This window comes from Puma concolor, chromosome D1 (genome assembly GCF_028749965.1).
Source record: "Puma concolor isolate L17-30 chromosome D1, mPumCon1.1.hap2, whole genome shotgun sequence".
NCBI classification, from domain to species: Eukaryota; Metazoa; Chordata; class Mammalia; order Carnivora; family Felidae; genus Puma; species Puma concolor.
The window spans coordinates 106834176-106847683 of record NC_141676.1 but is presented as its reverse complement, the minus strand read 5'-3'; the positions used below and the strand labels follow the sequence as shown (position 1 = coordinate 106847683).

Below are 13508 nucleotides of genomic sequence, written 5' to 3'. Positions count from 1 at the left end.
TCTTGCCAACGTCTCCCACAGAGGCTCTGCCAACTCTAACACCACGACGCCAGCCCACTGTGGGCCTGGGCCAGCAAACAGCCTTGAAGCGACACTCCAGGCTTTCTTCCCAAGCAAAATGGGACCCACGGTGGGGGACCCGAGGAGGCGCGAAGGCCGGACGTGACCCGTCCTGGAAGAGCGGAAGGACCTGGGGGAAAAAGCAGCCTGGCCGCACCCGCGCCGCCGGGGGAGACCCTCCCGAGGACAGCTCCGCGCCGCCCTGCCGCCACGCCCCCGCCGCTCCCGCACACCTACTCGGTCCGTGGCTCCGCGCCGCTCGCCTCCCGGCTGCACAGCAGCTCCCGCAGCTTGTCGGCGGCCGAAACCGTGTCCCCGCCGCTGCCCCCGCTCCCCTTCAGGCGCTGACGAGCCCCTCGGCTAGCCATGGCACGGGTGAAAAAGGTAGAATTCGGCTCCCTACCAAAGTGGTGAGCGCGCAGACATAGCTTTGGCTGGCAACGGTGTCCGCCGAGGGACAAAAGTCCTTGACATGCGCAGAAAAGACTGAATTGTAGCGTTATTGGGCCAATTGGGGCAAATCCTAAGTAGAAAAGAAACGAGAACTGCGACTTGACTTTCACAACCGTATCTATCCCTTCAATATGTTTCTAACTGTGGCTATTCCTCCCCACTCCCCGCCTTCCTTCACTTTTCAGCACAAATGGAAAGTAACCAAACCACTCTACAGAGCACGCAGAGCTATTTATTCAGTTAAAGATAACAGGGCAGCTGCAGATGAAAGGGGAGGTCCTTAAAAGGTCGCGGACACCTTGCCCTTCTTCTATTTTGGTGACATCGATAGAGACAACCTGTAGCTAATTATCTGCTCCATAGAGACGAAGCCGTAATGGCAGAATGTAAAGAAAAATGAAAGCCCAAAGAAATTCTGTGCCACAAATGCAACGAGACAGGCACTGCCATTGCTACCACAGCAATTCGGTAAGCATTTTACACATTTCATCCATTTCCAAAATAATAAAACAATCTTGCTCTTATCAATAAGTAAATTATAGTAAGTAAATTGACGCCCAAGTTTGCATAGCTAGGAAATGGTGGAACCATATTCCAACCCACGTCTGCCTTATTACAAAGCCCATACGATTCCCACCAGGATGAGGTGAAAGCTCCTGATGTCAACAGATGATAGCACACCTGTGACTCCCAGGGGTTATTCATCTGTTCCTGATACCCTGCCCACAGAGTTCTATCCCATCCTGTGGACCTCTGTACCAGTAGCAGAAATGGGCCTTACAAGAAATGTTAAAGGGATTTCTGTAAGTGGAGGGTAAAAGCCACTTTTGAAGTATGACAATTATGAAAGGAAAAAATTTCATGAGTAAACGCAAATACAGCAAAGGCGGTAATCACTTATAAAGCTAGTATGAAGGCTAAAAGACTAAAGTAGTAAAGTGAATTATATCTAAAAAAATTTAGTTAGGGAGACTCAAGATAAAAGGCTGTAAAATATGCCAGTGTATACATAAAACGTGCAGGGAGAGTAAAAATTAAGCTCTTTTAGGTCTTTAAACTTAAATGACCATCAAGTTAATATACATTGCTATATACTAAGGATGTTAGATAGAGGGAGTGCTGAACTTGACAGGGTCCCAGGTTATTATTTAATACTAAAATTATTGACAATGGCGATTGATCATAGTGCTCAATTCCCACAGGCAAGTATTAGGTACCAAGTTTGGTCACCGCAGCGTAGTTGTATCTCCTACAGAGACCTCCTCTCATTTCACTCGAGTGCAGGTCCCTCCCTGCCCCTACCTAGGAGTGCTACAATAGCATCCTAACAGGGGTCTCCCATTTCAAATTCATCCTATACAACACTGTCCGGTTAACTTTTTTCAAAGATTCTAATGTTTATGTTTGAGAGACAGAGGCAGAGCACAAGCTGGGGAGGGGAAGACAAAGAGGGAGACACAGAATCTGAAGCAGGCTCCTGGCTCTGAGCCATGTGCACAGAACCTGAGATGGGGCTTGAACTCAAGAACCATGAGATCATGACCTGAGCTCAAGTCAGACGCTTAACCAGATGAGCCACCCAGGCGCCCCTATCCAATCAATTTTCAAATGCACTATTCTGTATTGCCTCCTTAATCAACAATTACCAGTTTTCCTATTGCCTGCCAAATGAAGTACACTTTATTCTAGCATTCATTTCTTACATCAACTAAATCCAGCCCTAACCTACTTTCCTGATCTAATCTCCCACTACTTCCCTATACACATTTACATTCCAACTAACTAGCCTGAAAAGTGCCCCAGATGCTTCCTTATCTGTACCTCTGCCTGGAATGCAAGTCCTCTGTGGGGAAATAAGATCTACTTACGTAAATAGGTTAGAAAAACGCTTAGGGCATGAAAGCCACCACCACGGAGTGAAAACGCCTGAAGATAGCTAGTAAGATATTGTAATGGGATCACGAGTAACTTGTTATATACTTGCAGGAAATTACATTCCACCTGACACCAATATACTATTATACTTTGATCACAAACTCCACTTGCCCCCCAGACCCTTTGCTTCTTACACACACAAGTTAATCATTACTATCTGATTGTTTTCTTCACGTTTACCACATGTGTAAGATCTTGAGCGCTCAGTAAATACGGAGACGAAAGGCCTGTTTGGGGATCTTGTCTCCTCCTGGATGTTAGCCTCTCTTGTGTTCAATTCTGCATCCACTCTCTTGCTGGACAAAAGAGAACTCCAAACTCATAGTCTGTGACAGTCCTCCTTGCCTAACAGTCCTCCTGTCACATCGCTACTCTTGTTTTAAGATCCAGCTCAAATGCTACCTTGTCCATGTACTAGGCACCATTGGGGATAGAAGCAAGCTATAAATCACATTACCTGCCCTCTATTCATTTATAGTGTATGTAGAAAGCTAAGCAACAAATGTATCCATAAGAGATCTTTGTTCTTTACCCCACTCCCCAAACTGTTATGCCAGTTTTCCCATCCCCGTTAATGATACTTCTGTTCTTCCAGATCAAAAACCATAGTCAGTCCTGCTTGATTCCTGTTTCTTCAGCCCCACACCCTTCACCCATGCACATGTAGTTCATCAGCAAATACTTTTAAATATTACTCAACCCAACAACGTCTTACCATCCTGGTCCAGGTCACCATTGTCTCTGGTTGTGTTACTGTAATAACCTCCTAATATGTTTCTTGGCTTCCATTCTTGCCTTCCCACATGTTTTTCTCCAAACACAAGAATAAGACAGTTATTTCCTACTGAGTTTACAATATAAGTCCAATCTGTGGAGACTATTCATTAACAGGAACATCCATTAATTAATATTAGAGTACTCTATCATTCTGTAGAGTCCTGGGCTGAACCAATGAGCTGAGCCAATCTCCCAGTGTCTCTTAGAGATGCTTGTAACAGAAGCCTCCAAAATATAGGAGGACTAAGTTTACAGTTGAGAGGCTACTAATGAAGAAGACTAATTTGGAAGAAATAACAATGGCAGAAGGAAAATGGGCTTTAGAGTCAGACCCAAGTGTGAACTCTAGTTAATCTGACATTAACCAGTTCCATGACTTCAACAGTAGTCAACCATGGAATAAATATTGTAATAATACCAATACTAATTATGGAGACTTTCAACTTACCCAAGCTAATAAATGTTGGTCTGACTCCAAAAACCACTCTAGTAAGTTGATGTAATGATGTAATACAATAGGGTTAAAGGAAGAGGAATTAGCAGTGTGGAAAATATAAATATAAGACACTCAAATTCTACTGCATCTTCAGCAACAGAGCATCTAAAGTACAAGACAGTTTTGTTGTATTTGTTTTCCTAGTCATTTTTCAGCATCAAAATACTGTAAACTCCAAAGGTCACCAGTCACATTATAGTCTGTTAAGTTTAAGTGACAGAGCCACAAGTTTCTTTTTTACTTTTTAATATTTTTAATTGCTTTTTATTTTAGCAAGACAGAGTGCATGAGCAGGGGACAGGGGCAGAAGGAGAGAGAGACTCTTAAGCAGACTCCATGCTCCACGCAGAGCCTGACACAGGGCTCGATCCCATGACCCTGGGATCATGACCTGAGCCAAAATCAAGAGTTGGATACTCAACACTCAACCCACTGAGCCACCCAGGTGCCCTGAGCCACAAGTTTCTCTAGAATCAACCAACACTGGCCAAAGTCACAAGGTTAAAGATTTTACAAAAAACACAGTTCAGAAAAGACTACTAGTTATAACTTGGTCTTTTTCATTGGCATCTGCACCCATACCCACAGCCACGGGGATCACTCTGGAAAAATGAATTTACTAAACTACCGAGGTATTACATGTAGTCTTTGCTGAATCTCTTTCCTAAGCTGCGACTGCATTGATGACACCTGTTGCTGGGGGAGGGCTTTGTCACACGTCTGGTAAGTCAACCTATAGCAGAGACTGACCTGTTGAGTCTTTGGATGCTGAAAACGACTGAGGAACTGTATGGATATGACAGTGTCCCGGGACACTGCTCGGGCCACCGTATGAAATTCTAGTTCATCAAATCCTTTCTTCTCATCTAACCAAAAACTAATATCATGAACATAGCATGGAGGATACAGGCAATAGCTTTTAAAGGGTTCTATACTCCCAGAGACAAAATTTTTCAGGAAACGGTGATCAAAGGTCCACAGCATCCTCCAGTCAGAGATGCCCCAGACAAGCATAGCTAGTAGGTCCAAGTTCATAGACACAAACATAAAACACTGGTCTTTGTGCATAATGCCTGTAGCAGATGTGACGACAGACCCAATAATCAGAGCCTTGGCACAATCTGGGCCAAAATTAGGACGCTTCACATTAATAATATACTCTTTGCCATTTGGTTGAAAGACAAATTCCACTGAACTGCTCAGCTGAGAGCCCTCCAGCAATGTGTGGGTGAGAAGGCTATCAAGAAAACCCTTCAAGTGCTCCAGTAGTGACTGAAGACAACCATCCTTCAGATTTTTATTAAACCCGATGACAAATAAAGTCTCATGAAATGCTGGCATTGTGAAAGGCAAGATGCGGCACTTCCGAAAGACAGGTCCACTGAGGATGTGCAGGTAACCTGGGACAAAGTCTGGTGCTTGGATGACAGCCTGAACATGAACTAGGAGAGAAGGCCTAAGGCAGACCGTGGTTTGGCCATAGCTTTCTTCATGAGCTTCTTCCTTACTGTTGCTTCCAGGATCCTTGAGAAGGCTAAGTTCTGAAAATAGCTCCAGAAAGTCCTCCATGTCTTGTGTTGTCCCATCAGTCAGGGACTCAGAATTTGAGTCATCTTCACGGAGACTAATCCAAAAGGCAGCTGACAGAATGTCACAGTTCCAGGAAGTGAGAGCACTAGTGCTTCCCTGTGGCAGCAAAGGGAAGGGACGCTTCAGCCTTTTTAGAGGGAAAACTTTGCCCAATTCCGCAATGAGTTTCTCATTAATGGTTCTGACAGGATGACATGAAGGTGCTTCTAGGAAACCTCTGTTTAAGCACACATAAAATAACTTTTTAAACTTGAAACAATAAAGAGTTAGAATGGATCTAAAATTAAAAGCACAAATAGCACAGAAAAGAATTATCTTTAAAGTGATCCTGAAAGCAAATAAAAAAAAAAAAAAAACCATCTACCATAATAGAGATATCACGTGCTTCAGACCTCTGACAGCCATGATCCCGATGATATACCACAAAATGTGACAAATTTTAATTCTAAAAAGGCTTGTGTAGGGCCAGACTGACAGGAATTCATAGCACCAACATCATTAACAATTTATATTGCACCCATTCAATATACGGTTGCCATCAAAGCAACGGAGATACAACTAGAGATAGAAGTAACTTCTGGTAAAACAGCAGGTTACCTGTTCAACTTTCCTACAAGTGCTTCTGGTTCTGGAAAGGAAAACCACCGGCCACCCACTTTGGTCCTGAAGATTCTGGGCTGTGAATCTTCAAAGGGTAAGCTCCGGGTGAAGATATGGTTCAAAGCACCTTCTACATGAAAGGACTTGTCTTGACTCCTGGCAAAAACAGTCACCAAGTATGGAGTCAGTGAGTCTTTTCTCTTTCTTTCTCTTCTTTCTTTCTTATTTATTTATTGCCATTTTTTAAAAAGCAAGTATCTCTAGGGACCAAAGCAGGAAATTGGTAGGGGAAAGTCTGCCTATGAGATTTTCTTCATTATTAGTGAAAGAAATGAAAAAGGCTCAGACCTCTGTTATTACTTACCTATATCCAGTGCACTTGTACCCTGGCACAGCCTCACAGCTGAAAGGATGCACGTCACTTAAAATGAATCCCCCCAGAGCTGCCATGGCAACTACTTGCCAACTGTTATGCCATTCTCTTGTGGGCTTATCAGCAGGAGTCCCACCTTGTCCTCTACACAATGCCACATAGACTTCTCCTTCCGGTGCGAGAACATCTTTACAGCTAACGGGGAGGAGGACACCAGCATTTTATCAAAACCAGTTGAAATTACCATAGGAAATAAGCTGTATACACATGGTTTGGCTGTGAAATAATTAAAATCCTATCATATCTATTTACAAAGGTCCACAGACTTCAAACCTGCAAAGGAAGCAGCTGGAAGTAAGAATGTAAAATCAATGTTCAACTCATAACTGATACTCGCGGCTGACCAGGGTATTATCTGGCTTTGTATCTGCAGTGTTCATCATAAACAGGTCATAGAAAGGTCAATATCTGCAAAGTTCCTATACACGATTCATTTCCCAGTTTAGGGAGTTGTTCTTGTAAATTCACTTCCCTTCCTGACTATTAAAATTCTATACTTCAAATACTAACTTGAAATCTTGGCTCTGTGAAAAGTTTCTTGACAACTGTGACCTCCCCCCACCCCCAGAGACCTCCAATAGTATCACATGTTTTGGTAGAATAGTGTAAAGCACAGTTTTTAGTTCACGATAATTTGACGTAGTTACCATTAATATCCTATCCTGTTTATGGATGAAGAGGCACAAGTATGTAAGGATCAAGTAAGCTTACCCCAAATCACACAATTACTAAGAGGTGGGTGGGGATTTGAATCCAGGCAGTTTGGCTCCTAAACCCATGCTTTTAGCCATTACATTATACTGGCTACCGTTATTTTGCATTATCCAAAATAGGTGATCCTCCCCTTACAAGCCCAACTACTATGTGTACTTTTATGTAACTTTTAGGGTTATATGCCTGCCCTTCCAACTAGATTGTGGATTCCTTTGGAGCTTTATTTTCTCTCTAAACCCATCATAGTAACTTACACACGTATGCCTTATTTCCCAAACTAAAATGTTTCCAGTGCAGTAACTATGTCATGTACATCTTCAACATGTTACTTGTGAGTGCTCTCATTTCCTCACCTCTGGAAAAACTTGGCAAGCAGTTCCCTGTTCTTAGCAACTCCAGCTTTGCGTCCACAGTGAGGAAAATTAAAATAAATCCGATCAAACTCCCTGTGGTGCAGTTCAAAGGCATCTGCCAGCTGGGTGCAGTCCACACCAAAACGCACCTCAGTACCTGGCACGAAATACAGACAGGAAGATGTCTCAAGGCCTGAATCCCTCCCTAACGTGAACCGTACAAAACAACCCAGGTGGAAACCCACAGGCTGCTTTTAGGAAACCGGACGCTCAAATGCAATTAAAAGCCCCGTCCATTCCACTTCTGGCCCGGCCGGCAGCGGGGCGGGGCTTCGCGGAGGGGTTTGCTTCGCTACCTCGCTCGCGCAGGCGCTGCAGATTCTCCTGGGCCACCGGATCTCCGGCCAAGTCGGCCGGGCGCTGGAGGCAGGTGGCGGTTACACTGGTGCTGTCGTCCAGGGTCTCGCTCAGGGCCGCGGCGAAGGAGAAATTCCCCTCCCCAACCAACAGGAGGCGCCGAGGGGCCATGGCCTTAACGTGCTCCCCTCTCGCGTCCTCCGAGGCGCCAGTTTCTTACGTCACTTCCTGTGGGGGGGGTGGTCTCTGGCGGGCCACCTCTTTTTGTGTCGCTGATTGATGATGCGCCGGCAGCGTCTAGTGGTGTTGACAAACTGGTACAGCGACTGGGAGGGAGGGGGATGAAATAGCTATGAGCGCAAAAGTTAGACACGGACCACCCTGCCTCCTCATTCCGCACACCCTTAGGAGTGTCGCAATAAATGCCTTTTAGCCCGAGGCTGCCCTGAGCGACTTCGTCACATCTGCATGAGGTCACAAGCAATCACTAGCGCAGAGGGGCAGGCCCGGGGCGAGGCGAGTTCGGAGTGAAAGACGCGCGGCGGGGCTGAGGTCGAGAGGTTGGGCTGTGTCCTGCAGGTTACTGTCAACACAGGGTTTTATAACAGCCTTCCACTCGTCCGAAATGGCTGCTGCTCACTCTCTCTGCTGCTCGGGATTTCTCCAGGTGCTTCTATCTCCTACCTTTTTTTCATTCAAGAAATACTGAGTGGCTGTTACGTGCCAGACCTTGATGGAGGCTAAACACATGGGTGAATAAGGTGTGGCCTATGATTTCACGGAGCTTGTAGTCTGGCGGAGACTGCACGGCAAAAGAGGCAATTCTGCTACAGCGGGAAGCGATGCTATGAGTGGAGTCACAGAAGGTTTTAGAACCTTACCGAGTTCTGGGATGAAGTGGAAAGATACCCTAAAGGAAGTGAATTTGAGTTGAAAGCTAAGGGGGAAGTGCACCTGACCTGGATAAAGAGAAGTGAAGAGACAGAAGGAACAATATATGCAAAAGCGTGATAGAGAAACACATTAGATGAGTTTGGCTGAAATGTAGTTGGAGGGAGAGTGAGTAGTAGGTGAGACTGAAGCGTTAAGCAGGGGCCAGGTCATATAGAACATCGTAAGCCATTTTAACAGCCTGAATCTTATTCCGAAAACAGTGGCCAGCCACTGAAAGATTTTAAATAGGAAGAGGACACAAAAAGACTTGCATTTTCACACATTCTTCGTTCCTGTGGAGAAAGGATTGGAGAAGACCAAGGCTGACGGCAAAGACATGAGATAGGCAACTATAGCAATAATGGTGACAAGAACTGGTAGTGATCTAAACTGGAACTTGGCAGTGGGGATGGAAGTGAACTGATTAAAAAATCAGTTAAGACTTAGGTACTGAGTGGATGTAAGGGCTTGAAAGAGGAATCAAAGATAAGCCTCAGGTTTGGGGCCTAGACAACTGAGTGGATGGTGATGTCTGTCCTGATGGCCCCAAGGACAGTGTCACCTTGGTCTACAGTCTGAATACTAGGCTTGTCAGACTTTGTGGGACCAACTACTCTTTAGTCACCATGCTGTTTGTTGACATCAGTGCATGCATCTATCTTCACAAAGGCACATAGTGTGAGGGCAACTACCTTCAAAGTTGCCGTATTGGCTTTGCCCCTACTTGTGGAAAGGTGGCTCAGTGGATTGTAACTCCAAAATCATGGCTTCCTGGCCATGGTGATCTGGATGACCTACATTCTTTCGTTGCTTGGAGAATGGGAAATGCTGGGTTTGGTGATATCTCTTCCTTCAAAAAAATGGAAGAGCTGAATAAGATTTTCTATCACTGTCCTATGAAATCTTCAAACAACACAAGCCACTCAACATCAAAATGGTCTTCAGCGAAGGTACTGTCTTGCCCCCAAGTCAAGGGACCACAGCCACCTTTTGGCCCAAAATAAAAATGGCTAGGCTTTTGCTTCCTCACAAAAAATTGAAATTCAGACATTAGTCATCTGAATGTGCAAAGCACTGTTGATGGGAGGGCAGGTGAAGGGAGAGGGTGTGATAATAAGATACAGGTCTTGTCCTCAAGGGATGTACACGGTTTAACCAGCATAGGATATTCAACACAAACTTCCAACACACATTTGAAGAACTCTAAAATACGGTAGAAAGTTAAAGATATGAGGATATCATTGTGTGTGAAACAAAGGAGAGAGAAGTTAACTTGAGGAAAGACATCATGGAAGAAGTGGCATTTGGCCTGAGTCCAGAAAGAAGGAAGCTATCACTTACTGAACATTTGTTGTGTTAATCTAGTTTTCTAACTCTCACTTCTGCCTCTTCTCTTTGACTATACCACTGTTCTCTGTCTGTAAACTCTTACATCTCAAAATCTCCTGAACATTTACCTAGTTTTCCATATATATTGGGATCCTGAAGGTTTTCCTCTTTTGAGCGTGCCATTCAATATATATAGCCCTCTGCTACTTTTGATTGAAAAGGTAGGTCAGAGGATTCATGGACCAGGAAGGAAAGAAACAGAACCACAACTAAATTGGGAGGGGAGCACAGATCCTTAGTAAGGTGTGCTTATGTATGCTTGGCTGTAGGTGAGAAAGGGATGAATGCCTTTTCTGTGCCCTAGTTTATGCAACTATCTTTTCTGTTTTTGCCTTTTCCCAGAGACAAGCCCTTGCCTACTTCTTTGCAAACCCACACTATGGCAGCATCATTAATGCAGACGGCCATGCTGAAGTGTGGACAGATTGGAATAGTATGTCCAAGTTTTTCCAGTATGGATGGAGATGTACCACTAATGAGAATACCTATTCAAACCGTACCCTGATGGGCAACTGGAACCAGGAAAGATATGACCTAAGGAATATCGTGCAACCCAAACCTTTGCCTTCCCAGGTAATTTAAGCTTCCCCTGTTTCCTTCTGTTAACAAAAGAAATACCAGTGGCCGTTTTAGAGGTAGGAATCTGATAACTTCCTTGCTGAGATATCTGAGGCTTCTCTGTTCATTGAGGTGGTTGGGAGTGCATAGCAGTCTTCAGCTGGAACTCCTATCATATTTTACTATGAAGTAGAATATTAAAGTAATAAAAGAAGGGGTACTCTTTTTCTCTTGATTCTCTTTGACTTTATTCATCAACATAAATATGTGTCTTTTTTTTTTTAATTTTTTTTTCAACGTTTATTTATTTTTGGGACAGAGAGAGACAGAGCATGAACGGGGGAGGGGCAGAGAGAGAGGGAGACACAGAATCGGAAACAGGCTCCAGGCTCTGAGCCATCAGCCCAGAGCCTGACGCGGGGCTCGAACTCACGGACCGCGAGATCGTGACCTGGCTGAAGTCGGACGCTTAACCGACTGCGCCACCCAGGCGCCCCTAAATATGTGTCTTCTAACTCAGGCTGTCTACCTGCATTTCATTTATCTGCATCTTGCCCTGGAATCTTTCCTAAACACACAAACACATAAAGGACATGAAAGTTAGTACAATGTAGACTGACAACATATAGACCTCTAGTCGATCCAAAATATAATAGACCCCATTAGGATTCATGTCATTGTGTCCTTTATTTCCCAGTATTAGGTGTAGACTCCTGTATTTTTAATTGATTACCTTTTCTTTCCAGTTTGGACACTACTTTGAAACAACATATGATACAAGCTTTAACAACAAAATGCCACTTTCAACACATAGTAGGTGGACTATTCTTTACAATCCTTATATTCTCAGGACCTAACTCAGTGCCTGGAATGTAGAAGAAACTCTGATGAAAGTAAACTGAGTGAGTGAAGAAGTGAATGACTGAGTGAATGATTTCTCTCTTTTCTCAGTTCTGACAGGACTCCCTAGACTTCCTTCTCTCAGAAATAAGAGTGAAGCCAATTACTAAGGCTCCTCGTTGTTGACTGATTCCACTTGACCTTCCTTCTCTTTTCTCTTCCCTCAGGATTTAAGCGAGAGCCTCACTCGTTCCCAGGACATCAACCTGAGCTGGATCCTCCTGGATACAAATGCACAGAAAAGTCAACTTACATGACTAGCTACTCAGACCCTCAAACTGGGCATGACTCTGCATGTGTGTGGAATCCTAATAACTGCCGACTTAAGGAGCCAGGATTCTAAGAAGGAATAAGAGACTTCATTTTTCCAGAATAGATTGTAGGAGGGAGCATATTCTAAGCACAACTAAGAATCTAGCTGATGAGAGCACAATTTCACAATCTGAATAAAGAAAGCACGGAGAATATTCCCTACCCCCTTTTTTGTTTGTCCTAATCAAGATTTAAATGTCAAATTTAAGTTCGTTGCATCGGCTCTTAGGTCTACATTACGAGGTAGTAGGAGAAGATTCAAAAGAAGTATTTCAAATCTGCAACCACTTTGCTCTTCCCTGCCTTCCATTCATGGCAGACCTGCAAAATCCAGCATAAGGTTATGTCTGGCTAGATGCTTCCTGAATGTGAGCCTGGCATTCACAGTCAGTGTAACTTCTTTGTGACCTTAGTGAACATCCCCTCTTAAGAACTAGAAAAGGAAAAACAACTTTTTAAAAATATTATAGTGAATTTAAAACGTGCAAAATTAGACAGAATAGTCCAGTGAACTCCCATCACCCAGTGTGCACAATTTGACCAGTCTTAACTATTCGTATCTACTTTCTCTATTTTTTTTAATTAATTTTGGAGCAGATCTCACAAATTATATCATGTTGTCTGTCAAGATTTCAGTATGTATCTCAAAAAGATAAGGACTGTAGGTGTTTTATTCCTTCACAGAGACCATCACAGAAACCTCCTCATCAAACAAAGCTGAGTTTCTAAGCCTGCAGCAAACAAGAGCAACTTGACAAAATCTTGGAGAGAATTCAAAAGGGGAATGTTGTGAGGGTAGAGGGTATTTTTAGAGACTTGGGGTTACTTTAAGATGGGTCTTGCAAAGCGGGGAACTGGTAGGGATTGAGATAAGATTTGGGACTAGTCCAGGGTTAGTGTGCACAGGGAGGAAAGAGTTTTAATACAGTTAAACTTACCAATATTTTACTTTTTTATTTTGTTTCCTGTTTATTATGACAATATAACATATGGGAGAGGTCTCCCATATATTTCCTCCCAAACCTTAATTATTTTATGTTACAGACACAGATATGGAATTTACGCCATATGTGTATATGTATATAGTTAGGTCGTAACTAAGTTTCGTTTTTTTCTATGTGACTGTCCAGTTTTCCCAGCATTAATTATTGAAAAGACCGTACTTTCCCCACTGCTCTCCTATGCCATTTTTATTGTAAATCAACTGTATATACTTAGACCTCTTTCTGGCTATTACATTCCATTGGCCTGTCATTGCATATGCTAGCTTAGCCACAATGCCTCTCTATCATAATTATGATAATTTTGTAAATCTTGATATCTAATAAATCAGATAACTTCACCTTGTTTTTCTTCAAAAGTGTGTTAGTTATTTTTAACCCTTTGCAGTTCTATACAAACCTTAGGGTCAGCTTGTCAAGTTTCACAAAAAGATACTGGTAAGGTATTGGTGGAAACTGCATTGCATTGTTGAATTTGAGTTATTCTGTCTTATTAATTCTAATTCATTGGTATGTGTTCTTGCAATATTAATAATATTTGGCACGTATTTTTGCACATATATGTGTTATATATCCTATTCTGTTTCCTGTGTATCCAGTATGTTTTTTAATTTGTGGTAAAATATATATAACATAAACTTACCATT

General features: G+C 43.2%; 3 protein-coding genes across 10 annotated transcripts in view; 1 reads left to right on the top strand and 2 right to left on the bottom strand.

Annotated features, from left to right (window-relative positions):
• Positions 1-633, bottom strand: part of ALG9 (ALG9 alpha-1,2-mannosyltransferase) — a 98480-nt gene extending 97847 nt beyond the window's left edge. For all 5 annotated transcript variants that reach the window (XM_086679147.1, XM_025927990.2, XM_086679148.1 and 2 more), the window contains exon 1: positions 298-633. In XM_086679147.1, the coding sequence (XP_086535273.1) occupies positions 298-428 (131 nt within the window). In that variant the 5' untranslated portion in view covers positions 429-633. The remainder of the gene's footprint in view (positions 1-297) is intronic.
• Positions 634-723: 90 nt separating this feature from the next.
• On the bottom strand, positions 724-8222 carry FDXACB1 (ferredoxin-fold anticodon binding domain containing 1). Its single transcript, XM_025929073.2, has 5 exons — positions 7768-8222; positions 7412-7568; positions 6276-6479; positions 5909-6067; positions 724-5528 (listed from the first exon to the last, which is right to left on the bottom strand). Exons 1-5 carry the CDS (start codon positions 7937-7939, stop codon positions 4346-4348), a joined length of 1875 nt encoding a protein of 624 aa, XP_025784858.1. The 5' UTR covers positions 7940-8222; the 3' UTR covers positions 724-4345.
• Positions 8016-13200, top strand: CFAP68 (cilia and flagella associated protein 68). 4 transcript variants are annotated; one of them, XM_086679152.1, is made up of 4 exons: positions 8030-8435; positions 10433-10663; positions 11395-11461; positions 11716-13200. In XM_086679152.1, exons 1-4 carry the CDS (start codon positions 8394-8396, stop codon positions 11889-11891), a joined length of 516 nt encoding a protein of 171 aa, XP_086535278.1. In that variant the 5' UTR covers positions 8030-8393; the 3' UTR covers positions 11892-13200. The 4 variants fall into 4 exon arrangements, with proteins under 4 accessions (XP_025784940.1, XP_086535278.1, XP_086535277.1 ...); XM_086679151.1 differs by lacking the exon at positions 8030-8435 and adding an exon at positions 9024-9651; XM_025929155.2 differs by lacking the exon at positions 11395-11461 and having other exon boundaries at positions 8016-8435.
• The last annotated feature ends 308 nt before the right edge of the window (positions 13201-13508 follow it).

Coding starts and splice junctions, on each gene's coding strand:
- FDXACB1 (XM_025929073.2), bottom strand. CDS start 7,939: ATGGCCCCTCGGCGCCTCCTGTTGGTTGGGGAGGGGAATTTCTCCTTC. Junction 7,569..7,767: donor GCAGCGCCTGCGCGAGCGAG/GTAGCGAAGCAA, acceptor ATTTCGTGCCAG/GTACTGAGGTGCGTTTTGGT. Junction 6,480..7,411: donor CTTGCCAAGTTTTTCCAGAG/GTGAGGAAATGA, acceptor CCTCCCCGTTAG/CTGTAAAGATGTTCTCGCAC.
- CFAP68 (XM_086679151.1), top strand. CDS start 9,520: ATGGGAAATGCTGGGTTTGGTGATATCTCTTCCTTCAAAAAAATGGAA. Junction 9,652..10,432: donor CAAAATGGTCTTCAGCGAAG/GTACTGTCTTGC, acceptor GCCTTTTCCCAG/AGACAAGCCCTTGCCTACTT. Junction 10,664..11,394: donor CCAAACCTTTGCCTTCCCAG/GTAATTTAAGCT, acceptor TTTTCTTTCCAG/TTTGGACACTACTTTGAAAC.